We start from the raw sequence: 26,652 nt of genomic DNA, 5'->3' as shown, positions 1-26,652 counted from the left end.
GGGCTGAGCGACTTTCACTCTCACATCTCAAAAATGAATACTTTCACAGCAACATCTAGATTAGTATTTGACCAAACTCTTGGGCACCATACCTAGCCAAGTTGATACATAAAAATGAACCATCACAGCTTCATATTTAATAACATTTTAAATGACTGCCAGTAAGAATCAGTTTCAGTTGCTGAAGGAAAAAAACTTGTTTCAGTTGCTGAATAAATATTTGACATTTTTTAGGTGCCCTTTAAGATGTTTGGCATTCAAGAACAAGTCAAATTTAAATAATTCTCTTTTTCTAAAAATACACTAGACAAGGAAATGATGAAGTAAGACCAGGCATAAAATGTAAAAAATAATAAATGGTAAAAATCTGATGCCATCCAAATAGAATAACTGATGTTTTCTCTGTTTCTTTGGTTGTGTATGGAGAATTGGGACTTCTAGACTGGCAGTGGGAAGAGCTTGGCAGATGGCCCTCTGGCCCCAGTTCAGTGTGCAGAGGCTCTACTCTGGATGCATGCAGCCAGTAAGATAAGGCTCCTTCTCTCCCCAGTTCCCAATCTATGGTTGTGGTTTCACCCTAGGAATGGCAGGCTTCTGTCAGCTCGCATCACCCCAGCTCATTTTGCCAAAGCTCTGTTCCAAGAAAGTATGGCCAAAAATCCTGGGCTTCCCTTCCCACGTCAAGGCCCCATTTATAGGGTAGAAAGTCTGTCACAGGAATGGCAGACTGAAAATTTCCCCAACTCAGTTCCCTTTTAGTGGGGAGGATCCATACTCAAACAGTCTAGTCAAGATGATCAGAGATTACCAACCTTGCCTAAGACTCACTCATAGAGAAAAGATATAATTCCAGAGAAGTGGCCACCACCCAGGGTCCCAGCTCCAGTAAAGGGGCTCTGGAGAGAAATAGGCCATAAGAATAGGGAGTTCTGAAGCTCTCCCTAAAGGGACTAAATTAGTTTGGAACAGAGCTTGGGGAAGTTCAATATAATGGCACTCTCAAAAATGATGGTAATTTTGATAGTTACCAATTCAGAGGGGTGAAATTGTAGAACAGCTAAAGTTTAACAGAGAAAATCAGGGAAACAGACAGCTTAGAAAAAGCCTGGAGTCAGAATAAGCCTCAAAACAGCAAAATCCTGCTCCTGGAAAGGATTCAACTCAAGGTTATGCTCAAAATTCTTCAAGCTAGACTTTAGCAATATGTGAACCGAGAACTTCCAGATGTACAAGCTGGGTTTAGAGAAGGCAGAGGAACCAGGAATCAAATTGCCAACATTTGTTGGATCATAGAGAAAGCAAGGGAATTCCAGAAAAACATCTACTTTTGCTTCAACGACTGTACTAAAAGCTTTGACTGTGTGGGTCACAACAAACTGGAAAATTCTTAGAAAAGAGATAGGGATATCATGGGACCAGATGCCACGATCTTAGTGTTTTAATGTTGAGTTTTAAGCCAGCTTTTTCACTCTCCTCTTTTATTCTCAACAAGAGGCCTTTAGTTCCTCTTCCTTTCTGCCATTAAAGTGGTATTACTTGCATATCTGAGGTTGCTGATATTTCTCCTGGCAATCTTGATTTCAGCTTGTGATTCATCCAGCCCAGCATTTTGCATGATGTACTCTGTATATAAGTTAAATAAGCAGGGCGACAGTATATAATCTTGACGTACTCCTTTCCCAATTTTGAACCAGTCCATTGTTCCACGTCCAGTTTTAACTATTGCTTCTCGACCTCCATACAGGTTTCTTAGGAGACAAGTAAGGTGATCTCATATACCTATCTCTTGAAGAATTTTCCACAGTTTGTTGTGATCCACACAGTCAAAGGCTTTAGCATTGTCTATGAAGCATACTACTACTACTAAGTCACTTCAGTTGTGTCCGACTCTGTGGGACCCCATAAACAGCAGCCCACCAGGCTCCCCCATCCCTGGGATTCTCCAGGCAAGAACACTGGAGTGGGTTGCCATTTCCTTCCCTGCAATGAAGCATAAGTAGACATTTTTCTGAAATTCTCTTGCTTTCTCTATGATCCAAAGAATGTTGGCAATTTGATTCCTGGTTCCTCTGCCCTTTCTAAATCCAGCTTGTACATCTGGAAGTTCTTGGTTCACATACTGTTGAAGCCTAGCTTGAAAGGTTGTGAGTGTTACCTTGCTAGCATGTGAAATGAGCGCAATTGTATGGTAGTATGAACATTCTTTGGCATTGCCTTTCTTTGGGATTGGACTGAAAACTGACCTTTTCTAGTCCTGTGGCCACAGCTGAGTTTTCCAAATTTGCTGTCATATTGAGTGCAGCACTGTAAAAGTATCATCTTTTAGGATTTGAAATAGCTGGAATTCGATCACTTCCACTAGCTTTGTTCATAGTAATGCTTCCTAAGGCCCACTTGACTTCATACTCCAGGATTTTCTGTAATAACTGCTTAATTGTTTGAATTTTTGTTCCACCAATCCATGTGACTAGGAATAGTGGTGCATTAAGACGTATTTCCACATTGTTTTATTGCCCAAGCAATGGGGGGTGGGATCTAGTGTATCAGTGAGTGGAGGGGCTGGGCTTGGTTTGCAAGCTGAAGAGTTCACCCATTTTAACCAGCAGAAAAGCAAAGCTTATGGAACCAGATAAACATACATTGTGAGACCCCCAGGGGGTGCAGTGGTAAAAAATCCTGCATCCAGGGGATGCAGGTTTGATCCATGGGTTGGGAAGATCCCCTAGAGTAGAAAATGGCAACCCACTCCAGTATTCTTGCCTGGGAAATCCCATGGACAGAGGAGCCTGGCAGGCTACAGTCCATGGGGTTGCAGAGAGTCAGATGCTGAGTGACTGAGCATGCAAACTCAGGTTGCAGGGCGGTGGGACCCTGTAGAAGTCCTCTTCCCACTGCTCTTTATTTTCAGTGCAAAGTAGCAAGGCTGAACGTGATGGCAGGCAAGGAGGTGTCAGAGATGTGAGGGGAGAGAGAGGGGTGTGAAACAGTCATCTAAGAGAACAGGAGACTGAATTAGACCAAGGAAAATGTAACAGAATGCTTAAGCAGCATCTGGGACCATCTAAGATTCACAGTCGGGAGTGTAATGTGGAAATGTCATGCTCAGCTGTGAGGCTGCAGACATGGAGTGAACAGAAGGCTGAATTTAACCAGGTTTAGAACTCACCCAGTTGAGCTCAGTGAATCAAGAGAGGAGCACAGAACTGGGGAGTGTACATGAAGCAACCATTACAATAATTGATATTAGCATACAGTACAGGCGTGATAAGGAGCGAGCAGAACCCGGCATCCTCCAGCAGTATTACCATTACCCTTCTTGTTATTGTCATCACTGTCATTTACTTGGAAATGCTGGGGGCGGTGGGGGATGGCTTCAAGCCATAAGTCCGTGTTTCCTCAACATAAGTATAAAAAACTGTTTCCAACTGAAAGCTTAAAATTAAAACTCATCTCAACCACAACCAAAAAAATGTTTTTCCTGAGGCTTGATGCCTCTTAAGACTCTCCTGGGAAAATGGTTAAAATTTTGTATTCCTGGGGTTTCCAACCGGGTGGCTGCAGGAGGGCTGGGAGGTGATGAGCTCCATTTTTACCCCCGGCCAGGCGAGCCCAGCCACAGCCTCAGCGGATGGAGAGCACTAGTCTGCTCTGTCTCCTGACGAGGGGCGCTGACGGATCAGTTGCGTCAAGAAGACAGATGAGAAGAGGAAAACAAAAAAATATGTGTGTATTTGTTTGATTAATTGTGGTTCAGTTTGCAGTGTTCTCAACTGACAGAAGTTGGAATTTGACTCTGCTGTCTCAGACATGCATGTGCGCACGTGTGCACACACACACGCCCACACATATGCACACACGTGTGCCTTTCCAGTGGAGCCCAAGTGAATGAGGGGTATCTGCACTGAGCAGCCTAGCAGGATAGCTTACAAAGTGACGATTCAGGATGTGCCGCGACTCCCACACCAAAAGGAAGCTCAGCAGAAGCCCCTCCCAACCTGGGCCTGGCCTCAGGAGCTCCACCCGCCTGCACACTCTGAACCAAGCCCTCTCTGCCTCTCGCCAGGCCCTCGACGGCTTCCTCATGGCTGTCACGGAAGATGGCTATGTTTTCTATGTCTCTCCCACGGTCCAGGACTACCTGGGGTTCCATCAGGTGAGTGGTTATCTTTCAGTTGAGTAGTTAGGGGCAAGGTGGGGCCACCTTATGCTAATGTCTGTGGGGTGACTGTGGGAACCTAGGTTTCAATCCCGCACATACACACTGCATGTCCCCACCTGAGCCTTCCCTAAACACTGGCTTCCTCAACCTGGTGGAAGGTGACCACACTCTGGGGAAAGGAGAATGACCAGGCATTTTGAAGTCTGTTGGATAGAAGCTGTGGTCACCTGAGTATCTCCTAGGGACCCTGCCACTTCTCCGGTCAGGGGGCTCCAGACCTTAAAACTGTCTCAGGTTTGGAAACTGAGCAAAGGATGATCACTTCTCATGGAGGTGATGGCCCTGAGCCTCCTGGGCCTCCATCCTCACTTCCTTTTATACGTGTTAAGCAGCATTGCTGTTGGCTGCCCATCACTTCTCTCTAAGGACATTGTGCTCTGCAACCACCATCTCCACAGCCCCCAAGGCCCAAGACCCCTCTGGCCTTGCCGGTTGTCACTGACTAAAGCCCACTGACTTCTGGTCAATAAGTGCTGCCACCTGGCCTCTGGTAACTCATGGCTCCGTCATCCCGGTAGATGTTAATGAGCCCAGCCCGGTGCCTTCCTCTCTGCCATCTGTTCTGACCACACAGCACAGTCACCAAGCTTCTCAGGGATGCTGGGCCCTCCACTAGTGCACCTCCGTGGCCTTGGGGAGCACTGGCCCTGGCCTCCCTCGGCATGTCACCTCTGGACCTGTTTCCCTCAGCCTTTTTTGTCCCTTCCTCTGCCTTCTGCCTGGAGAAGGAAATAGCAACCCACTCCAGTATTCTTGCCTGGAAAATCCCATGGACAGAGGAGCCTGGTGAGCCACAGTCCATAGGGTCACAAAGAGTCAGACATGACTGAGCACGCACTGCCCTCTGCCACCTCACTGGCCATTGGCTTTTTCCAGCTTCTAAGAGCCCGCCTACCCCCAACAATAAGTTCATCCCATTTCTTGGGGTCCTTGCCAGGGTGTGAAATTCTGTGTTCTGAGAATTCTGATCTGACCACTGGGAGAAAGGCGGTAAGCCTATGGAGCGGCTCCAAGGAAGTGTCTCAAGGCCAAAGGCCAGCCCTGGAGGCCCAGCTGCCCCTTGGAGGAGCCTGTCTCCCAGGACACATTTGCCTCAGAGCCACTGCCCCATGGACTTCAGCGAACAGAGGCCTGAGGGCCAGTGGGAGCCCTGAGGGTTGTCTCCACAACCCCACTGAAGGAAGACATTCCATGCCTCACAGAACTGTTCTGCAGCCTGAAAACCCACCTGGCTAATGTGCCTTACTCACCAGGCGCAAGTGAGGGGCTTGATAAATGCCATGGCAACAAACGGTTTTCTGAAAACCAAGCAGCAAAAGGACTCAGGACCCCACTCTTCACCGCAGCACATTCCCACACAGGGCGCAGCCTGCCCACTAGCGGATCTGGGACCACCCACCCCCTACTTGTGATGAAAAGACACGAGAATTTTTAGTCTTTTCACTTTTCCTTTCGAAAAAGTGTCAGTCAGTTCCAGTCTGTGGCGGCTGCTTCTCAGCTGAAACTCAGAGGAGTTTTATTCGGCAAAACAGAACTGAGACCCTGAGCTCAGCACACCGACACCATCCATGTGCAACTTCCCGACACACGTGTCCTCACTGAGGACAAGCGTGATTGGGGAAGGTAGAGGAACAGGGACCCTTATAAAATAAAGGGCTTCCAAAGGAAAGAAAAAAACCAAACCTGAGTAAAGCCCTTGATCTCAGAGAAACCCCTTGCTTGGTGCAGGGAATGTTGAGGGTGGAGCGGGGCCTTGCTGAGAGGCCTTCCTCCCCAGAGCCTGCAGGAGCAGAGGGCAGATGGCAGGACGAGTGAGAGCCGCAGGTAGGCAGGAGGGCAGTCAGGGCAGGGGGGAAGGAGTGGCCCCTGCCTCTGTGCACAGCCCCCCAACACCAGTGCTGGGTTTTCTAGAGGAAGGAGCACAAGCGTGTGTGGGGGCTGTGCTTTCCTGGGGCCCATTCACTCCTCCAGGCTCTGTTCTGTTCTGCCCTGAAGTCCCTGAAGCCTCCCTTGGTCTCAGCCCCAGGCTGCCATCGGTCAAGATCTCATAAACCTCTGTCTCCATTAATCCCCCTCAGGCTTTCCTTGTAACCTGGGGTCTTCCCCTACCTGAGTTTCCCCTCTGCCAGCCTGGAGGCCGTTTGGCCAGGCCCTTCCTTGTCTCTGTCCTTTCAGAGATTAGACTAGATCTTTCTAACATTTGTCACCATAACCACATACTGGGTGGAGATGCTCCTGCAAAGCTGTTTTCACAGAATTTCGTGGCAGACAGCGGTTATATACAAGCAGCTGCTGGCAATCATGCTGTGTAGGCAGTGGGAGTGCAGGAGGAGAAGGAAAAAGTGTGTAATTTATTTCAGATAGAAGTTGGCGGTGGCAAAGAGACAGACACGACTTAGCAACTGAACGGCAACAACAAAGGGTACAGAGACGCACTAAATTTTAATCAAACCTATTTTATTTTCAAGGACTACATAAGACTTCCCAAGGCAAACTGGCTTGGAGACGAACATTCTCTTTATGTGTAAAATACTTCCAAAATCTGTATGGAGACAGGACACTTTAATTCTGTTTCATGTTCAAGTCACCATACCAGTTCAGTTCAGTCGCTCAGTCATATCTGACTCTTTGCAACCCCATGGACTGCAGCAAGCCAGGCTTTCCTGTCCATCACCAACAGCCAGAGCTTGCTCAAACTCGTGTCCATCGAATCAGTGATGCCATCCAACCATTTCATCCTCTGTCATCCCCTTCTCTTCCTGCCTTCAATCTTGCCTAGCATCAGGGTCTTTTCCAGTGAGTCAGTTCTTCACATCAGGTGGCCAAAGTATTGGAGTTTCAGCTTCAGCATCAGTCCTTCCAATGAATATTCAGGACTGATTTCCTTCAGGATTGACTGGTTGGATCTCCTTGCAGTCCAAGGGACTCTCAAGAGTCTTCTCCAACACCACAGATCAAAAACATCAATTCTTCTGCACTCAGCTTTCTTTATAGCCCAACTCTCACATCCATACATGACTACTGGAAAAACCATAGCCTTGACTAGATGGACCTTTGTTGGTAAAGTAATGTCTCTGCTTTTTAATATGCTGTCTAAGTTGGTCATAACTTTTCTTCTAAGGAGTAAGCATCTTTTAATTTCATGGCTGCAGTCACTATCTGCAGTGATTTTGGAGCCCCCCAAAATAAAGTCTTTCACGGTTTGCATTATTTCCCCATCTATTTGCCATGAAGTGATGGGACTGGATGCCATGATCTTAGTTTTTTAATGTTGAGCGAACTTTTTCACTCTCTTCTTTCACTTTCATCAAGAGGCTCTTTAGTTCTTTTTCACTTTCTGCCATAAGGTGGTGTCATCTACATATCTGAGGTTATTAATATTTCTCCTGGCAATTTTGATTTCAGCTTGTGCTTCATCCAGTCCAGCATTTCTCATGATGTATTCTGCATATAAGTTAAATAAGCAGAGTGACCATATATAGTCTTGATGTACTCCTTTCCTGATTTGGAACCAGTCTGTTGTTCCATGTCTGATTCTAACTGTTGCTTCTTGACCCATTTCTTTTGAGATTAGATTGGCATTTATATCCTCTCATCTCCTCTTGATGAAAGTGAAAGTGGAGAGTGAAAAGGTTGGCTTAAAGCTCAACATTCAGAAAACGAAGATCATGGCATCCGGTCCCATCACTTCATGGAAACAGATGGGGAAACAGTGGAAACAGTGTCAGACTTTATTTTTTTGGGCTCCAAAATCACTGCAGATGGTGACTGCAGCCATGAAATTAAAAGACGCTTACTCCTTGAAAGGAAAGTTATGACCAACCTAGATAGCATATTCAAAAGCAGAGACATTACTTTGCCAACAAAGGTTCATCTAGTCAAGGCTATGGTTTTTCCTGTGGTCATGTATGGATGTGAGAGTTCGACCGTGAAGAAGGCTGAGCGCCGAAGAATTGATGCTTTTGAACTGTGGTGTTGGAGAAGACTCTTGAGAGTCCCTTGGACTGCAAGGAGATCCAGCCAGTCCATTCTGAAGGAGATCAGCCCTGGGATTTCTTTGGAGGGAATGATGCTAAAGCTGAAACTCCAGTACTTTGGCCACCTCATGCGAAGAGTTGACTCATTGGAAAAGACTCTGATGCTGGGAGGGATTGGGGGCAAGAGGAGAAGGGGGCGACAGAGGATGAGATGGCTAGATGGCATCACTGACTCGATGGATGTGAGTCTGAGTGAACTCCGGGAGTTGGTGATGGACAGGGAGGCCTGGCGTGCTGCGATTCATGGGGTCGCAAAGAGTCGGACACGAGTGAGTGACTGATCTGATCTGATCTGATCTCCTTTAATAAGTGATGGAACAAACTTGGATCTCCCTGGAAATGAAATTTTTGTTCAAATTCAGTTGGATTTGGTCGTCCAGAAGAGCTGGCTTCCAGGAAAGCTCAGCATTCTACTTTGGCAGAGCTTCAGGCCAGCTCTCAGTGTTGTTTCAGTGGCTTCTGCAGGTGCTCCACCTCAGGCATCCCCCTGCTGCTGGTTTGTGACTCGTCTCCTCACCAATCACTCCTTCCCACTGACCCCAGGAAGTGCCACCCTTACAAGACACAATACAAGGTTGGCCTCCAACACCATGGGTGATGTTTTCTGGATCTGGGGACAGCAGCAGCCTAGGAAGATTCTGATCTTCAAGATCAGAAGAGGGACGAGGGTTAGGGTGAGGGAGCACATGGCCAGCCACCAGCTCAGGAAGGGGCATGGGCAGGTGAGGCAAGGAGGCCTAGGAGGATGTCAAAGGGGCTGGCATGGCTCAGGGACATGGAAAGTGAATAGGTCACTCCTAGTCTCAGGAAGGCAGGAAGCAGCCCCAGGAGGGTGACGGGGATTCTTGGTCTTTGCAGTCAGACGTCATCTATCAGAGCGTGTTTGAGCTGATCCACAAGGAGGACAGAGCCATGTTCCAGAGCCAGTTCCTTTGGCCTCCAGACACCACTCCCATCAGCAGAGCAGAGCAGCAGGACACCCACTGTAAGTTACCACAGCTCAGGAGAAGGGCTAGAACCTGAAATCAACCCTGTCTGTGTTTCAGTAGCCCCTGATGAAGAAATAGGACCAGGAGTTTAGACTTTCTCAGCTTACAGTACTGATCACGTACCCACTAAGCCTCAGGTACATGAGGGATGGAGTGGGGGATAGGGCCAGGACCTGCATGGGAATCAGGTAGAGTGCTGGCACAGGACTCTGCATCCTCTACACCTTCTCACACCTGTGGCCTCATCTGATCCTCCGAGTGACTAGAAAACATGCATGGGGCATGACCTTCTGTTGTCTTTACACCAGGAGGATGCAGGAAGGGATATCCTGCTGTTTGGTTCCCCTGTGTATCCCCAAGGCCTAGAATAGTGCCTGAGACAGTAGCACTCAGTAAGGGTTAGTCCCTTAAACAAATGAATGTATGGATGAGACTGAGGTCTGCCCAGATGGATCCAACTGTGAGTGCCAAGACTCATGCTGAAGTGAACATTCTGCTGCCCAGGGAGGTGCATCCCTGAACAATGATTGAGCTGGTAGGGGGGCTCATATCTGTGCCTGGCCACATGTCATACTGCTGACTGACCGGATACCACAGGGAAAAGGCAACACTGTTGTTCACAAATCAATGCCATTTTGTAAATCCAGATACAGGTCCACTCTCCAAGGATTTAGAGCACATTTAATGCATTCACCCAGCACGCAAGACTCTTCTGTTTTGTTGTGAAGTGTGGCCAGAAAAGAATGAAATATTCAAAAGACAGATGTTTCACTCGGGAAAAGAATTAAGCCATGCGCCAGTGTTTGCCCAGTAATAATGATTTCCTTTTTGCAGTAGACAGCCTAAAATACTAAACAGGAATGAACTTACAAGTATGGTTGTACAACCTTGCGACATGCAGCTTTGTTTCAATTCGGCTTTGGCTGCTCTGATCCCAGTCCTGCTCTTGTTGAAGCCAGCCTCCACCGAAAACAGTCCACACAGTCTCCATCTCCAGAACAGAAAGTCAGCTTAAGTCCAGGGACTAAAGTCACTTGATGAAATACATCTTTTTTTTTTTTTTCTTTCCCATCAGATTATCAGCTCCTTGAAGGGAGGAATCTTGTCCTCAGTACTGAGCTTCATGCCTCTGTGTGGGCTCCTTCTGTGCCTCTACTTCTGTCCATTCTGACTGGCAAGGGTCACAAGGACAAGGAACAAAGATCTAAAGTTCAGACTTTTATATATTTCCTGATACTGCCAAGCTTAAATTATGCCCTTAACAATGAATACTCTGAAAGTTGGCATATAACTTCATACTTTAAATTTTCTTTTAATCCTTTACATACTTGCAGCAGAAACTGCTACTTACATACTTGTAGCAGAAACCATATAATGGTCTCAGTTCAGTCGCTCAGTCATGTCCGACTCTTTGTAACCCCATGGACTGCAGCATGCCAGGCTTCCCTGTCCAGCATTCTACCCATGTCTATAAATATATGCATGGCAATATTCTTCAAAATAAAGATAAAGGACTTCGCTGGTGGTCCAGTGATTAAGAATCTGGCTGGCAGTGCGGGGGACACAAATTCGATCCCTGGTCTGAAAGATGCCCAGAGGCAACTAAGCCCATGCACCCTAGAGCCTGTGCCCCCCAACAAGGGAGTAGCCCCTGCTCACCACAACTAGAGAAAGCCCATGTGCAGCAAGAGAGCCAAGTCATCCAAAATTAAATTTAAAAACAAAATATGGTAGTACTTTAATAAACTGAAACTGAAAGTCGCTCAATTGTGTCTGACTCTGTGACCCCATGGACTATACAGTCCATGGAATTCTCCAGGCCAGAATACTGGAGTGGGTAGCTGTTCCCTTCTCCAGGGGATCTTCCTAACCCAGGGATCGAACCTAGGTCTCCTGCAGTGCAGGCAGATTTTTTGTCAGCTGAGCCACCAGGGAAGCCCTTAGTTTAATAACAGTGCTATATATATGCCAGATAAATGCCTAAAGACCGCCCACCTAAGCCAAATTCAAGTGGATGTATGCTTTATACATGTGTGTATATTAGGGGCATACCATGTACTAGGGCTTCCCAGGTGGCTCAGTGGTAAACAATCCATCTGCCAATGCAGGAGACATGGGTTCGATCCCTGGGTCAGGAAGATCTTCTGGAGATAGAAGTAGCAACCCACTCCAGTATTCTTGCCTGGGAAATCCCATGGACAGAGGAGCCTGGCGGGCTACAGTCACAAAAAGAGTTGGACATGCCTTAGCGACTAAAACACCACCATGTGCTAGGCACTGGACTAGGGGCTTTATCAAATGAGATTAAGAAAGAACAGTAGTAAAATTTATCAGATCACACTCTGATTAAGCCTTTCCCTTCATTCTTCCCATTGAACATTTAAGTTGCTAGAATATTGCTAAACTATTCTTACTCTTCTGCAGAATTTAAATCTAGATAAATCAATTTTCATGTGACATAGGGAAAACTAGTATTACCAGTGTAAATATAATCTGATTTGTCAGGTTAAGAATTACAGAAAAATAGAACAGACTTGGGGTTTTCATCCTTGACTTCCTAATGAAGCATAGATGGTTCTTAGATGGATTTTTAACCCCAAGAGTATCCTCTTATTACTCTTTGAGAAGACTTGCCTGAAAACTCCTGGGACAGGAAAGAGATGAGGCTGAACTAGCCCCCACCAAAAAAGGTGAAAAGCAGAAAGTGCTTTTTCCTAGTAGGTTACACAATCATGTCACTTTTCTGTGCACAGCATTTTCTTTTCCTTACAAGTGGCAGTAACTGACATTCACTGCAGAAAATAAGAATGAGAAAAATGATCATTTCTACTCCATTTGGTTCATCCTTTCATTCAACTAATGTGTTCTGAGTGCCCATTACGTGCCAGGCTATGTTCCAGGCATTAAGCATAAAGCAGTGAGCAAAAGAGACAAAATTCCTCTTCCAGTGGAGCCTAAATTTAATGAATAGCTATGTACCATTTCTGGTGGGATATAGTGCCAAGAAGAAACTAAAATTAAGCAAGGAGAGACCAAAGTTATCAGGTGGGCATCTGCCATTTAAAGAGGCATGGATAAATGGGAGTGAGCAGTGCAGGTGAAAGAGCAGCAGAGGTGCAACGGCCCTGAGGTAGAAGTGCGCTCAGCAAAGCTGAGCAATGGCAAGGAAGCCACAGAGAGAGCGAAGCGGTGAACAGGAGGTGGAGGGGCAGACAGACCATGCAGGCCACTCTAGACCTTGAGGTAAGAAGTCAGCGCAGAGTTCTGCGCAGAGAAGTGACGTGATCTGACCTATTGTGCTGAGTGGAGGACAGACCATAGTGGGCAAGAGTGGAAGCAGGGACACCAATTAGAAGGCTGAGGCAAAGTTAAAACAGGGAAAAAATGATGAGCGTAGCAGCCAGCTTATGTAGAGGTTACAACATGCCAGGCATTATTCCAAGTGCTTTATATACATAAATGTGTTTAATTCTCATTACAACCTTGTTAAGTCAGATAAGAAAACTAAGGCCCACAGAGAGGTTAAATAACTCTCCCAGGGTCACACAACAGGTGAAGCTTCAGTCTTCATGCTCTTGACCACCAAGGTTTTTCCCCAGCTGATAAGGGGGAGATGTATCCCCAGACGATGACTGCCCAGCACAGTAAAAGTGGAAGTGGTGAGAAAGAGTTGTTTCCAAGGTATATTTCAACAGTAGAGCCAATAAGGTTGCTGGATATATATGTTATGTGCTTCCCTGGAGGTTCAGACGGTAAAGAATCTGCCTGCAATGCAGGAGCCCCCGGTTTGATCCCTAGGTCAGGAAGATCCCGTGGAGAAGGAAATGACAACCCACTCCAGTATTCTTGCCTGGAGAATTCTATGAACAGAGGAGCCTGGCGGGCTGCAGTCCATGGGATTACAAAGAGTCGGGCACAACTGAGTGACTAATACTTAGGTGCATCATCCCATTTTTATCTTGATTCTCGTGACAATGTAAGGCAGGTAAGCTTGCAGGAGTGCTAGGATCATCTGATGAGAGAAAGCCAGCCTGAGTGGCTGATCAAGGTCAGTCTACTGGGGAAGGGGAAGCTTCACTTGGCCACAGGGCTTGTGACTCCCCATTGTCTCCACCCACCAGCCTCTTCCAAGACTACAGATGTCTCAGCTCTGTGATAGTGACTTTTCTGACGAAGACTCTTCATTTGTCTCTGTCTTCTCAGCTCTACCTGGGAAGAAGTTTTGTCCACTTGGTGGCACCTCAAGTGACAGCCTGCAGCATCTGTCCTTGGAGGAACCCTCTTACCTTGAGAGAAGCTTTGTCTGTCGGTTCCGCTGCCTGCTGGACAATTCTTCTGGGTTTCTGGTAATCACACTGTACTTAAAGTGTCAGGAACTTCTTAAACGGATGCATGGCTCTGTTTGGATGGAAGGGTTGGGCCAGGCTTCCTCACCATCCCAGGAAGGCCTTCTGGCCTTCAGCTCACTACGATTTCAGAGTGTCAGACTGTTTAAGATACAGTTGTCTTTTGAAACTTCCTCTGCCTAGTTAAGACTTGGGATATATTTGCTTGAGATTTACACTTGTTACCTCTGGTAGGGCTTCCCAGGTGGCGCTAGTGGTAAAGAACCCACCTGCCAATGCAAGAGACGGAGGTTCGATCCCTGGGTCAGGAAGATCCCCTGGAGGAGAGAACAGCAATCCACTCCAGCATTCTTGCCTGGAGAATCCCACACACAGAGGAGTCTAGCAGGCTACAGTCCATAGGGTCACAGAGTTGGGCACGACTGAAGTGACTTAGCACACACACATGTTACCTCTAATACAGCCCAAAGTGGGGACTCCCAGGTGAACTCAGGATATTAACATCCACCTTCTTCACCATCACCAAAATATGCTATAAGCTAACAATGCCTACCAACTCCTGGAGCTAAATACCCTCTCACAGCTCAATTAACTATATACTCTGCAGCTCTGTTCTTTTTTTTTTTTTAAGAGACTGCATGAATCAGGGCACTGAGGGAGGACAGAGAAGCCACGAAAAATGATCAGGGCCTGATGAGCAGAACAGAAGAATGAGGAGGCTCCAAAACTGAGCATGCCTGTGCTCTGTGGAAAGGGGAGGAAGGAGGAAGCGATCCTGCCTGTTCAACCCCAAGGATACTGGACACTCTGAGTTCCAGAGGGGGAATTTATGTCCACTGTTTTAGCTACTTAACATTTTCTTCTCCCTGCTCATTCATTATGTTTGGGGGGGTGGGGGTCTTCTTTTTCTAGGAGTTGAATTTCCATGGCCATCTTAAATTCCTCCCTGGGAAGAATAATAGCTCAGAAGATGGCATCCCCACATCTTCTCAACTCACCCTGTTTGCTGTGGCAACACCTCGCCAGCCATTCACCATCCTGGAGCTCCAAAACAAAGATGTATTTTTCCAAACAAAACACAAGTTGGACTTCACACCTATAGCCTGTGATTCTAGGTACATCCCTGTGACCAGAAATCGTGACTCACAGAGACCTAAGAGTGCTTCGACTAGCTATGGCCAAAATCCTAGGTCTAGAACCAAAGGAAAGGCAAGAACAATTGTCCAGTCCTGTCCAAATGGGTTCTGCAAAGTGAGTCGGTAGGAAATATGGTGTTTGTAGGGGCAATGCAGCAAATTTTCCACACAGGAATATGGGGTTTGGGTCAGAGTGATGTACACAGCAAATCCTGGACAATCCCTCAGAGACTTCCAGAAACAGATCATAGTGAAACTCCTAGAGGTCCCACTATGAAATCTAATTAACTAGGTTTGACGCAAATGTTCCCAGATTTATTTGACCGTTGATCTTTCTTGGGTAAACATCAATCAACAGGCTTCAGTACCAATGCCTCTTAGAACAAGTTCTAGAAAGCACTGGTTTAAGAACAGGTGACCCAATATATCCTTGGTACTATGACTTGCAAATTTTAGGGGAGTCACAGAGCCCTCAGATGAAAGCTGTGGAACTTGAAAAAAGTCCGCTGATTCTCCTATATGAATATTTTAGATCCAGCGAGGTAAACAAACATAGGCTTAAAACAGTTTTGGAATACCTGTATGGCACAAGGCTCTAAGAGGGCACCACAACCTTTTCAGTGTGGAAGCTGCTTACAGGTCCTGCCCCAGCCCTGCTGTGGGAGAGCTGCCCCCTCTGAACCCAGAGTGTCCTTGGCACTTGAGTCCAGGGTGAGATCCTCTGGGCGAACACAGGTCTTGCTTCAGAGGACCAGGTAGGACAGTGAATGTTCCTTTCCACTTCGAGACCGGGAGGTCAGGCTGTGGCGTCTCTTCTGCAGAGGCAAGGTGGTCCTGGGCTACACCGACAGCGAACTCTGCAGACAGGGATCCGGCTACCAGTTCATCCACGCGGCCGATGCCATGTACTGCGCCGAGAATCACGCGCGCAGTGAGTTTTGGAGGCACCCCCAGTCCACCCCGGGCCGGGCAAGCTGGAGGTTCCACACATCTCCGGGGCTCCCGGCCTCCCACTGTCCCTCGCGCGGGGTGGGTTCCCAGGGTCCCGGGGTGGGCAGGGTGTGGCCCGGCTCCACAGCGAGCGTGCCTCTCTCTCTGCAGTGATGCGAACAGGTGAGAGTGGGCTCACGGTGTTCCGGCTGCTCACCAAGCGGGCCGGCTGGCTGTGGGTGCAGTCCAATGCCCACTTGGTCTTCCGTGGCGGCCGACCCGAATGCATCGTCGCGCGACAGCGGGCCCTGACGTAAGTGAGAGGCCCGTAGTAAACGAGGCCCAGATATTAGAGAAAGCAGGACACGAGAGTGAGTTAAGACCTAGATGTAGCGGAGGACTCTGTAGTAAGGAGAGCCGGAAGTGAGGACCCTGCTGGAATTGAGGGCCGTGTACCCTGTGAGCTGGGCTCTTTCTCCGGCAGTGAGTCCAGCCACCTCTGAGGTGCTCCACATCCTGCAGCTTTTCTCCAGCTGTTTGACTTTGGACAAGAGGCTAGCATGGCCCTCAGTTTCTCCAAGTCTAGAGTAGATAGAGTACTCCACTGGGGGTGGTCGTGGGGGTGAATGCATAGGAACCAGCGGGGGTTGGGATGCCGGCTGGTGGAGTCTGGGAAGCAGAGTCTGGCACGGACAACTCGTGCATGGCTTTGGGCGCCTCTCCATTGAGCAGTAAATCCAAGCATGTACACGGACACTTTTCCCCTGAAGGAGCCCCACAGAGGGCCTTCTCTGCGTCTGCTCCCCCAGTTGGGCTTTCTCCACGTCTTCCTTGATCACCAGTTCTCACCCTCATGTCTCTTCAGGCCGGTACCAAAATGGCTGCTCACACTGAGACCCTGAATACTAGTTCCAAAGAATTCTTGGATTCTCTTTGCCCAGAATTCAATTTCATATAGAATCTGCCATCAGCTATACTGAAAGGATGTTACTGTGCTCCACTGCACCGTGCAGAAAGCTACTTGCGTGTCCTCAGAGATGCTGTTCCTTCAACCTGCTTTCTCCACTCCCTGTTTCCCTGCTCCGTTTCCCTGCTCCTGTGAATCTGTGATGCGTGGCTTTGCAGGGAGGAGGAGGTCAAAGGCTCTTCAGTGGGGCAGGCTGAGCACAAGACCAGGACACTTCCCGAGTAACACAGCATCTGCCCCCTCACTTCCAGAAGACCAGGGTTTCATGTTTAATCCTCCATACCCACCTGTTTGTTGATCCACAACATACTTTGTAATGTGCATACAAATAAGAGTCTAGTTTCGTTTTTGTTTTTATGTTGCTAGCATGTCAGGCAATAGAAAGTTCTTTTCCAACTTGTGAATCTGCATGGCCGGACCCCATTTGCGTCTGTGACGTATTTGTATAAAATGGATGGTCAAGATTCGAAATGTAGGGAATGATGAAAGAGCCCAAATAAGTTATCTGGCCCAGGTCTCATTAGCACTGTATTCTGGATCAGAGATCCAGTAATGCCAAAATATGCCACATATAACAAACTCTTTGGCCCCTGAACATGCAGCCTCACTGAGTAATATTTAGATCATTGGGAAATTCAAGATGTGTCCAACAACTTGGATTCTGAGCCTGATTCCACCCTGGCCTCAGAAAAGCACTTAGTAAATGTGCCTCAATTTGCTGCCTTGCAAAATAAGAGGGTCTTAGTGTGCATTTTCTATGACTCGTATCAGCTATGTTGTTCTTTGGATTCACTAAGCAAGAAGTTCAGGAACCAGCAGTTCCTTTAGTAATGTTTGTTTCACTAAGTGTGTAACACTTGTTCTTTGTAGAAAGTGAAAAACATTGCAAAAGTGATACAAAAAAAGTAGCTGTCATCCTACTAAGGGAAAATTGTCAGTATGTTCGTACATTTCCTTCTGGTATATTTGGCATATATTTAAATTTCATATTTGAAATTATATCCTATATATAGTTTTATGTCCTGATTTTTCCACATAATAATAAATTAAAAGCAATTTCTCATATCAGAAGTATCCATAATTATCTTGATAACTACATAATATATGAATACATCATGGCCCTTCATTAAATATTAAAATTTGGGAGAGTTTTTCATTATTATGGAAATATTGTGGTGAAATGTCTGTATATAAATATCTGGTTGCTAGTCTGACTTCCTTAGAAGGAGTCTCAAGAGTAGAATTTTTAGGTCAAAGTGTTTAAACATTTCAAAGGCTCTTGATAATATTGTCAAATTGCTTTTCAAAAAGGTTGTACCAAATTATTCTCTGGCCAGGCTTAATGCTACACCAGTTTTAGCAAAGAGTTGTCCTAGAATCAGGTAGACAGAGCAATGAAGAGGCAGGGTGGCAAGAAACAAATCTGGATGGACATATGGAAAATGAAGTACCATTCGGGCTCCCCAGGTGGCACTATCGGTAAAGGACCTGCCTGCAAATGCAGGAGACTTAAGAGACTGCAGGTTTGATCCCTGGGTCAGGAAGATCCCCAGGAGAAGGGCACAGCCACCTACTCCAGTATTTTTTCCTGGAGAATCCCATAGACAGAGGACCCTGGCGGGCTACAGTGCATGGGGTCACAAAGAGTTGGACACGAAGTATAGTTAAAGAGGCATTTTAAATCTACAAGGACAGAACAAAGTAGTGAGTTTGTAGTAATAGATTAGCCTTTTGGAAGATGGGGAAAATGAAATCTCTACTTCATACTGTTTACATTGAGAATTTACCCAGTTTTGATTCTGTTTTTGTTTAAATTTTCTGAAACAGTTTTGCTGCTGGTAACGGCAAAGTTGTTCTTTTGCATCAGCCTTCCCATAAGTAAAACTATAGCAACATCTATAACTGAAGCCTCTGGACAAAATGTTAAAAAAAATAATAACAATTAACCTCAGTCATGGAGAATCAGTGATTGAAAGAACGGAATGACAGAGTGAGTTTCCTGGGTTATACTGCTTTCAGTCTAGAGAAGATTGCACTTGGGCTGGACAGCTAAAAACTTGAATAGGAAACTTATGGTCTTAATGACACTAAAACCAGACAACAAAGACAATAGTAATTGCAGCAGCATCAAATGAATAAATATAAACTTTCTATTTTTAAAATTTTCTTTCTAATAGAAAGAGAACCAGAAAGTAGGAGCCCTCAAATTCTGTGGATAAATTCAGTTCAAATCTCTGCTGACCCCTGAACCATGCTTGTGTGGGTTAGAATTCAAGCTGCCAACTTTAAGGCCAAAAGAACTGAAGAAAGAGTTCAGCTGTCAGCCATCATACAGGAAACAGAGTCCACATTTTCAGTCTAGCCAAGTTAAGTAAAACAAAAATATCCCTGATCTTTGGAAGGACATAAAAGAATCCAGATCTACAATATGTTATCACAATGTCCATATAAAATCCAAAATTGCTTATCGTTTTGTCAAGAATGAAGTCCAAAATTACTCGATATATGAAGAAACAAGAAAGAAAGTCAAAAGTAATAGAGATCAACCCTTAGATGACTCAGTTATTGGATAAGAATTTCATAGCAACTTTATGCTTGTGGACACAAAGGAAAATATGCTTATGATGAGTGAAAAAATAAGAATTCTCAGCAGAAGATTAGAAACTGTAAAAAGCAGAAAATTTTGAACAGTGTCTATAGTAAAAGTTCAGATGACAGGAGAATTTGTGAACTTGAAGCTAGATTGATAGAATTATCCAATCTGAGTAACAAAGAGAAAAAAATGATTGAATAAAGATATAAACAGTCTCAGAGATCTGTGCAACAATGCCAAATGGTCTAACATATGGTTAAATCAAATCTCTGAAAAGTAACAGAGAGAATGGGCAGAAAAAAATATATATGTATATATAATTTTCATTTGAGTATTTATAATGTACATATATACATATATTAGAAGAAATAATAATCAGAAACCTCCCCAATTTTGTGAAAGCTTTAACTTTACAGATTCAATAACTTCAGTGAATTCCAAGCAGTATGAATACAAAAAAATAACACAATAAGGCATATTCTGGTGAGACTGTTGCACACTAAAGATCAAGGGAAAACTTTGAAAGCAATCTAAGATAAGGGGCACATTAAATATGGGGAACAGTGATTTAAATTATTGTGGACTTCTCACCAGAAACAGTGGTAATCAGAAGACATTAGAACAATATCTTTAAAGTATTTTTTAAAATGTCAACTCTGAATTCTATGACCAGTAAATATACCCTTTAAGAATGGTAGCTAGTAAAGGTATTTTTCTTTAAAAACAAAAGCTAAGAATTTATTACCAGAAATGCTGAAGGAAATTTGTCAGACTGAAGGGAAATGACACCTACCAAAGCCTTGAAGCTGAAAAAGGAATGGAGAGAACAGGAGATAGTAAACATGTGAATAAACATAAAATTATTTCTCTCTTTTTTTCAAAATACATGTGACTGCTTAAAGTCAAAAACATAGTATGAAATTTTTTACATGTGGATATAATATAGATGACAACTTAGCATAAAAGAGATGTGTTGAGAGCACATGAACTACAGAGTTGCAGGGTGCATATATTTTATGTAAAGTGGCACAAGATTAATTATAAGTAGACATCGAAATGTTAAGGGTGTATATTGTAATTCCTAGAGCAACCATGAAATGTATAAGGCAAAAGATACAGCAGAAAATCCAGTGTACTCCAAATGAACTTTTTAAAAAATTCATGTGCCTATGCAGAAAAGCCATGAACAAAGAAACAACTCCCCCCCTCAAAAAGAGGGTACAAACAGAAAGCAAATAGCAATATAGAAGACCCAAATTAGGCCTGTCAGTAAATCTATTAAATGTTAATGGATAAAACACTGCAATTAAAAGACAAAGATTGTCAGAATGGGCAAAAAAGCAGCACTGAACTGTATGTCTTCTACAAGACACACATTTTAAAATAATGACATGAATACATTAGAAATAATCAGATGTAAAAAAAAAAGATATGTAATACAAACAATAAGCACCAGAAAGCCAGAGTGACTGTCATAATATCTGACAAAGTAGAGTTAAAGACAAAGATCATGAGCAGAGATCTTTAGATAAGTACTAACTTCTCTAAAGATCCCTCCAGCCTGTGCCCATGCCATGCTGGTCAGCTTCTGCGAAAGACACGCTATTTTAGCTGGATCAGTTTTCTTTTGTGGGACTCCAAACCAAATGTGAGATTGCAGGTGGAGTCAGGCTACTGAAGGAAGGCTCTCCTTGCTGAGCGTGGTGTTACATGACTGTTGGGGCAGCCTTCGAGCAGACATGTACCATGAATCTCTTGGAAAGGGAGAAAAAGGGAAATTTTTCCCTGGTGAGAAAAGTTGTATGTATGTATTTGTGTAATTCTTTATTCTTTTCAAAGTAAACTTAACATTTAGGGAATTCTACATGGATTTCTAGAATATTCATTCCAGAAATGAGCAGTTTCCTCTGAGACCACATGTATTTCAGAATCCAAAACTATACTCCAAAAAAATACAAAAAAGAAGCAAATTCAGTGTTAGGGCTGCTTCCTGGGGTGTAAAAACTGGAACAGAGGATACCCTGCCTCTTGTTCATCTGTTTGGTTGCTTGGCCACTGCTGCCTTCTGGCCAGGGTACCCCCTGTCTCATTCGTACACTGATTCCCCGATTCGGTCTTGTGTTTTCTTAACCACAGGGATGTAGAGGGGGAGGATCACCTGCGTAAGCGAGCGCTGCAGGGGCCGTTCACCTTCACCACAGGGGAGGCCATCCTGTATGAGAGCAGCCTCCCCGGCCCCCTGACTGCCCTCCCAGCCGGGAAGAGGACCAGGGCAAGGAAGGGCCCCCCCACTGACCAGGGCTCCGTGTGCACAGGCTCTCTCCTTGGAGCTACGAGGCAGCAAGATGAATCTGAGTACTTGTCCTGCCTGGCCCCAATCTCTCAAGGCTCAGCTTTGGAGAGGTGGGGGTCTCATGACAAATGTGAGGACAACCAGGAGAAAGAGGAAGAGAAGGGAGACCACTCCCTGCTGACCCTCATCGAGCACCTGCTGGAGAAAGACGTGGAAGAGCAGCTCGACCTCTGCTCCACCCTACAGCATCTGGGTGTCACGGACCTTGACCAGAGTCTGTGGGGAAAGAACCTTCTGAGGGCAGACTCAGACACTGCAGGATCTCAGACCTGCTGCCTGCTGCCTCCCAGCCAGGAAAGGGGCCCCCACAGCAAGGAGGAGGCACTTTTTCATGGCAGTGGCAGTGTGGGCTCGCCCCTACCAGCCAGCACAGCTGCTCCACAGACAGCGAAGCCACAGTCCTCTCTGGACGCAGGCCAGCCAGCCATGGCGGCAACTCCACCTCAGAACAGAGGCGCAGTGCCTAGCTACATTCACGCACACACCCAGCATTGTCTCACCTCCAGCTCCACACTCTGGAGCCCTCCATGGTGGCAGCCTTGGCACAGCCAGGTGGCCCCTCTCGGTTTGGGAATGTTCGAGAAACCAACACCATTTGACCTTGTCTCACTGCCTGAGGCCTCCAGCCCGAGCCAGTCAGCCCAGCTGTTCCAGTCAAACTGCGCACTTTCACTCCCTTTAGGACAAAATGTCCCTGGACACCTGGCTCAACCAGGCCTTGGGAGTCTGGATTTTTGCAAAGAATCCTTTCCCTGGACACTGTCACAGAGTAGTCAGTGCCAGGGGCCCCTGAATGCCTCAGACTCCACATCTTTTGCCAATCCATGTGGCACCCATTCCTTGGGCAGCATTTGGGATTCTCGTGTCCAGGGCCAGCCAGTAGTGGTCCCTGTGGAAGTGGGGGCAGAGCAGGGAGCAGGAGAGGCCCAGCCTGACCCCTTCAGTCCCCTGTGGTTTACCACAGCTGATCCTTGCCTTCAGTGGGGAGGGCCAGCCAGTGGCATTCCTCCCAGCTTGTGCACGAGTCAGCCCCTAGTGACACATGGGGCACTTGGTCCACCACAGGATATACCTGGGAGTCAGGAGCAGCCACCCCATTTCCTGACAGGGAGCCAGCTCTCAGGGTGCCCTGCCTGTCCTCCCCAGGCACTTCTGCATGGACCCTTGGCTACCCAGGGCTCTTACAGGGCAGACCTAGGCCCAGTCACCAGGCAGCATCAGTGGGTGCAAATGGGGCTGCAGACCCAGGAACACTGCGGGCAAGTGAGAGAAGGAGCACCAGGAGCCCAGCACCTGGGCGGCCACCTGAAAGATGCCTGTCCCCAGGCCCTGCAGCTAAGCCCCTTCCTGTCCTTGGAGAGCAGCCCCCCAGGCACAGGAAGAAGCCAAGGCAACAGCCCGGCTGAGCCCACAAGGCAGAGCAAGGACAGACTGGCCATCCCAGCACCAAGTGCTGTGGGCCAACACCAGATGCAGTCCAGTCCAGCCCTGCCTCCCTGCCCTCCTGATCCAGCCTGGCCACCCCCTCCATGCATAGCAGCCACAGCCCGCAGTCCCAGATAGGTATTGCATTCGGAGCCCCAGGGACCTACGGGCAAATCTGGACAGCAGGGGAGGCGATTGGGCTGGCCAAGTGGGGCCTGGGCACGGGGCTGCTGTGAGGCTCCAATGCAGGGACACGTGAAGGGACATTGCAAACATAAGCCATCACCGTCCGCGTTGGTCAGTGAGGCATGTGGTGGCAGGAACAGCTGGACCCCCGGAGAACCCTAATTATAAGCCTGAGCTCTCCAGCTGCCTTCCCTTCCCTCCGTGGTGTCTCCTGGACCATCACTGAGCCCAGCTTTGGACACCCAGAGTTTGAGTTGATCGAGAGTATTTTGAATTCAGTGCCCACTTTTGCTCTGCTCTCACCTCCTGGCACCACTTCCTGTGCCCACGAGAGGTTACCACAGGAGCACTGCCCACTTACCTAATACTCCACACACTCTGATCGTCACATAACTGTCACTTAACACCCTTAAATGCAGCTTTGGGTGCAAGTCACACTGTGTGACCTTTCTGCCTCCCACAGGGGAGCGAGTACTCAGGTTTTCCGTGACACCATGATGCCCTCGGGGCTAAGGTTGCCCCGTGGAGCTGCACTTGGTACTCCCTCACCCCGCTACCCCCCACTCTCTTCTGGGTTTTCTGCGCCTTTTTCATGTCACACAGCCAGCCCTCACTTCTGCAGCTCTCAGGCTCCCATGTCTCAGGAGCCCTGTGCTCACACCCCTTTCCCTCTGTCATAGGTTAGAAAGTCAGAAGATTCGTTTCTTATATGATATTATACATGTTTTAATGCCATTCTCCCAAATCATCCCCCCCCCCACCTCCACCAGTCCAGGTGCAATGCAGGATACAGGAAGCTTGGGGCTGGTGCACTGGGATGACCAGAGGGATGGTAAGGGGTGGGAGGTGGGAGTGGGGGTTCAGGATGGGGAACACGTGTACACCCGTGGCAGATGCATGTTGATGTATGGCAAAACCAATACAATATTGTAAAGTAAAAAAAAAATAAAGTCAGAAGATCAAATTTGTTAGACTTACATCTGAAACCAAAGCAGATTCCTAATTAAAGCCTCAAATTTGCATCTTTTATAAGCAAGTGTCAATTTTAGTTACTTGGACTAACCCTCATCTTGTGTAATTTTGTTCTAACTTAATATTCCCCATTTTCCTAACAGCCATGTCAACAGAACAAAGCGCACAGCATCACGGCCCTTAGGGCTCCGGGCCCAAAAGGAAGCATGTTTTCCTCCAAATTCTGACTTAGAGGGACAGCATCATGCTTTGTACCCAGTGTCTGTGGATGTGATTGGGGGCCTTAACTGCTGACATTTTCCCTGGAATTGAAGTATCTTAAAGTTTCATATCTTGATGAATATCTGACTTTTTTCTATGTGTATAAATACACATATCTGAAAGCTTATTCTCTAGATCCCAAAGATATTTTTTTCCTTCATTTTATTTTGTGCACTTTATATTCAAAAAGTATACAGAATTCTCTCCTTTGCTTAAAAAGCAATGTCCAAATCACAAAAAATGTTAATAGGAAAGGGACATAGTGAAGATCTAACCTCCCAGACTAGTCCCAACATTTGCCTGAAAGGGTCCCCAGGCCCTGAGGTTTGGCAGCCACATTTATAGGCTCAAGGCTGAGGCTCAGCACCAGATAGCCTATCTGTGACCAGGGCCATCCACTTGCTTGTTTCCTACAGCATGGGGACACACTGACAGCCTCTAAGGAGAAGGGATGTGTGGCCCATGAAAGGGCTCAGCTGTTACCCAGGGTAGTGCGCAGGAGTGGTAGCCCTCCTGGGGGGCAGGCTTGGGGACACTGTGGGTGGGGGATCCAGGCAGGGGTACAGCCTCCTTGGGGCCTCTGTCTCACAGCAGAGCAAGAGGGAAGAAGTTGGCAAGGCTCAGGCTACTCCTGCTTGTCCTCCCACAAAGGGTTCAGAATGGACAAGTCTTAGGGAGCACGTCCACCTTCTCCTGTGGGTTGAACCACAGGACTCATTGTTCAGGAGCTGAAATGGACCTTTGATGTCATCAAGTATGACTCCACCATCTGACTTGCTCAGCTCTGTCACCCTGAACCTGGCCCTGGAGGTGCATAATGAGTGTCTGTTGCGTGTGAGAACAAGTGACTGTGCAGGTAAAGAGACCACAGAACTGAAACACCAAAAGGCCAGGGACCTGTCCATTTCAGAGCTGGCTGAGTCCACCACCAGTTGCCAGAACCACATGACCTTCATGTGTCAGGGAGCCAGAGGGAAGCCATCATGCTCCTTCTCTGCAGCACTGGATGTGCTTGTCATTGTGCCAGTCAATGTTGTGAATGGGAACTCGGCCACTGAACTCTTGGACCCAAAACACCTAGCCATCAACTAAGGCCTTGCAACCCGACAAATGAGAGAAAACAAACACAAAAATACTCAAATGTTTCAACCTTATGTCTCAAGCCAAAAAATACAGCCTCCCATCATGGGCTAAGGTGAAATTCTCTAACCTCATGTAGGGTCTGTTTGTGGGGAGCACCATGTCCTAACAGACAATGATCTGTCTGGACTACTTTTTGTGTTTTTCTCTGTCCAAAGAAAGCAGTTTAATCAACACCAGCACATGTACTTGAACACTCTGAGACCTGCCATGATGTGAAGACTTGTCCTTCGGTGGGATTTTCAGCTGGGTCATAAGCTTTATAGAACTGCTCTCAAAGTTCCATGTAAAGTGCAGACTCATTACATGTGTGTAATAGTTAACACGCACATCCTGCTTCTCCATGTGTTTGGTTCCTCCCTACAGACTGTAGTAAAACACTGGCATGAATACCTCTGGTGGTTCCATCACATTCAGTTCAGTTCAGTTCAGTTGCTCAGTTGTGTCCGTCTCTTTGCGACCCCGTGGACTGCAGCACGCCAGGCTTCCCTGTCCATCACTAACTCCTGGAGATTACTGAAACTTAGGTCCATTGAGTTGGTGATGACATCCAACCATCTCATCCACCACATTGCTGAGTAACAAATCACCCCTAAACCTAGGAGATTAAAACAGCAGCTATCTGTCTGCTCACGGCTCTGTGGTGCAATGGGCACTCCGGCCTCACCCCTGTGGCCATGGTCACCAAGGAGCCCAGCTGGGGCTCAAGGGTCCATGATGTGCCCTCAGATGTGTTTGGCAGTTTGCTGGGTCAAGGCAGCACCCACGCCAGGCCTCAATCTGATCCAGACAAGTTGAAAACAGCTGTGAGCACATAAACTCATTTTAAATGCAGACACCCCCAAGTTCCTTTCAAGGAGGCTTGCTGGTTCATCCTGACGAGCAGCCAGCCATGTGATTGCCCAAGTGCTCTCTTGCGTGGGTCTGTCCTTTGTCTGCTCAGAATGTGCTCTTGTTGCCTGAAAGCCTTCAATCTCATGTAAATTGCCCTCTTGTCCCAGACATTGCAGGATCCCTATTAAGTAAAGCACAAAGCCATCATCCATACCCTAGATGAAGCTCCATTGTCCCAGAAAGATGAATCATTCCATGGAACAT

General features: G+C 46.7%; 1 protein-coding gene across 1 annotated transcript in view; it reads left to right on the top strand.

The window, feature by feature from the left end:
• The window catches only part of LOC129644551 (aryl hydrocarbon receptor-like), a 50,266-nt gene extending 27,035 nt beyond the window's left edge, over positions 1 to 23,231 (top strand). The window contains exons 8-15 of the mRNA XM_055570138.1: positions 4,064 to 4,153; positions 9,115 to 9,241; positions 13,449 to 13,591; positions 14,504 to 14,706; positions 15,549 to 15,658; positions 15,829 to 15,970; positions 21,354 to 22,205; positions 23,084 to 23,231. Coding sequence (XP_055426113.1) covers positions 4,064 to 4,153; positions 9,115 to 9,241; positions 13,449 to 13,591; positions 14,504 to 14,706; positions 15,549 to 15,658; positions 15,829 to 15,970; positions 21,354 to 22,205; positions 23,084 to 23,231 — 1,815 coding nt within the window. The remainder of the gene's footprint in view (positions 1 to 4,063; positions 4,154 to 9,114; positions 9,242 to 13,448; positions 13,592 to 14,503; positions 14,707 to 15,548; positions 15,659 to 15,828; positions 15,971 to 21,353; positions 22,206 to 23,083) is intronic.
• Positions 23,232 to 26,652: the final 3,421 nt, after the last annotated feature.

Source organism: Bubalus kerabau, chromosome 2 (assembly GCF_029407905.1).
Source record: "Bubalus kerabau isolate K-KA32 ecotype Philippines breed swamp buffalo chromosome 2, PCC_UOA_SB_1v2, whole genome shotgun sequence".
NCBI lineage: Eukaryota > Metazoa > Chordata > Mammalia > Artiodactyla > Bovidae > Bubalus > Bubalus kerabau.
Note: the sequence above shows the minus strand (reverse complement) of the source record. Positions and strands in the feature narration are given on the sequence as shown.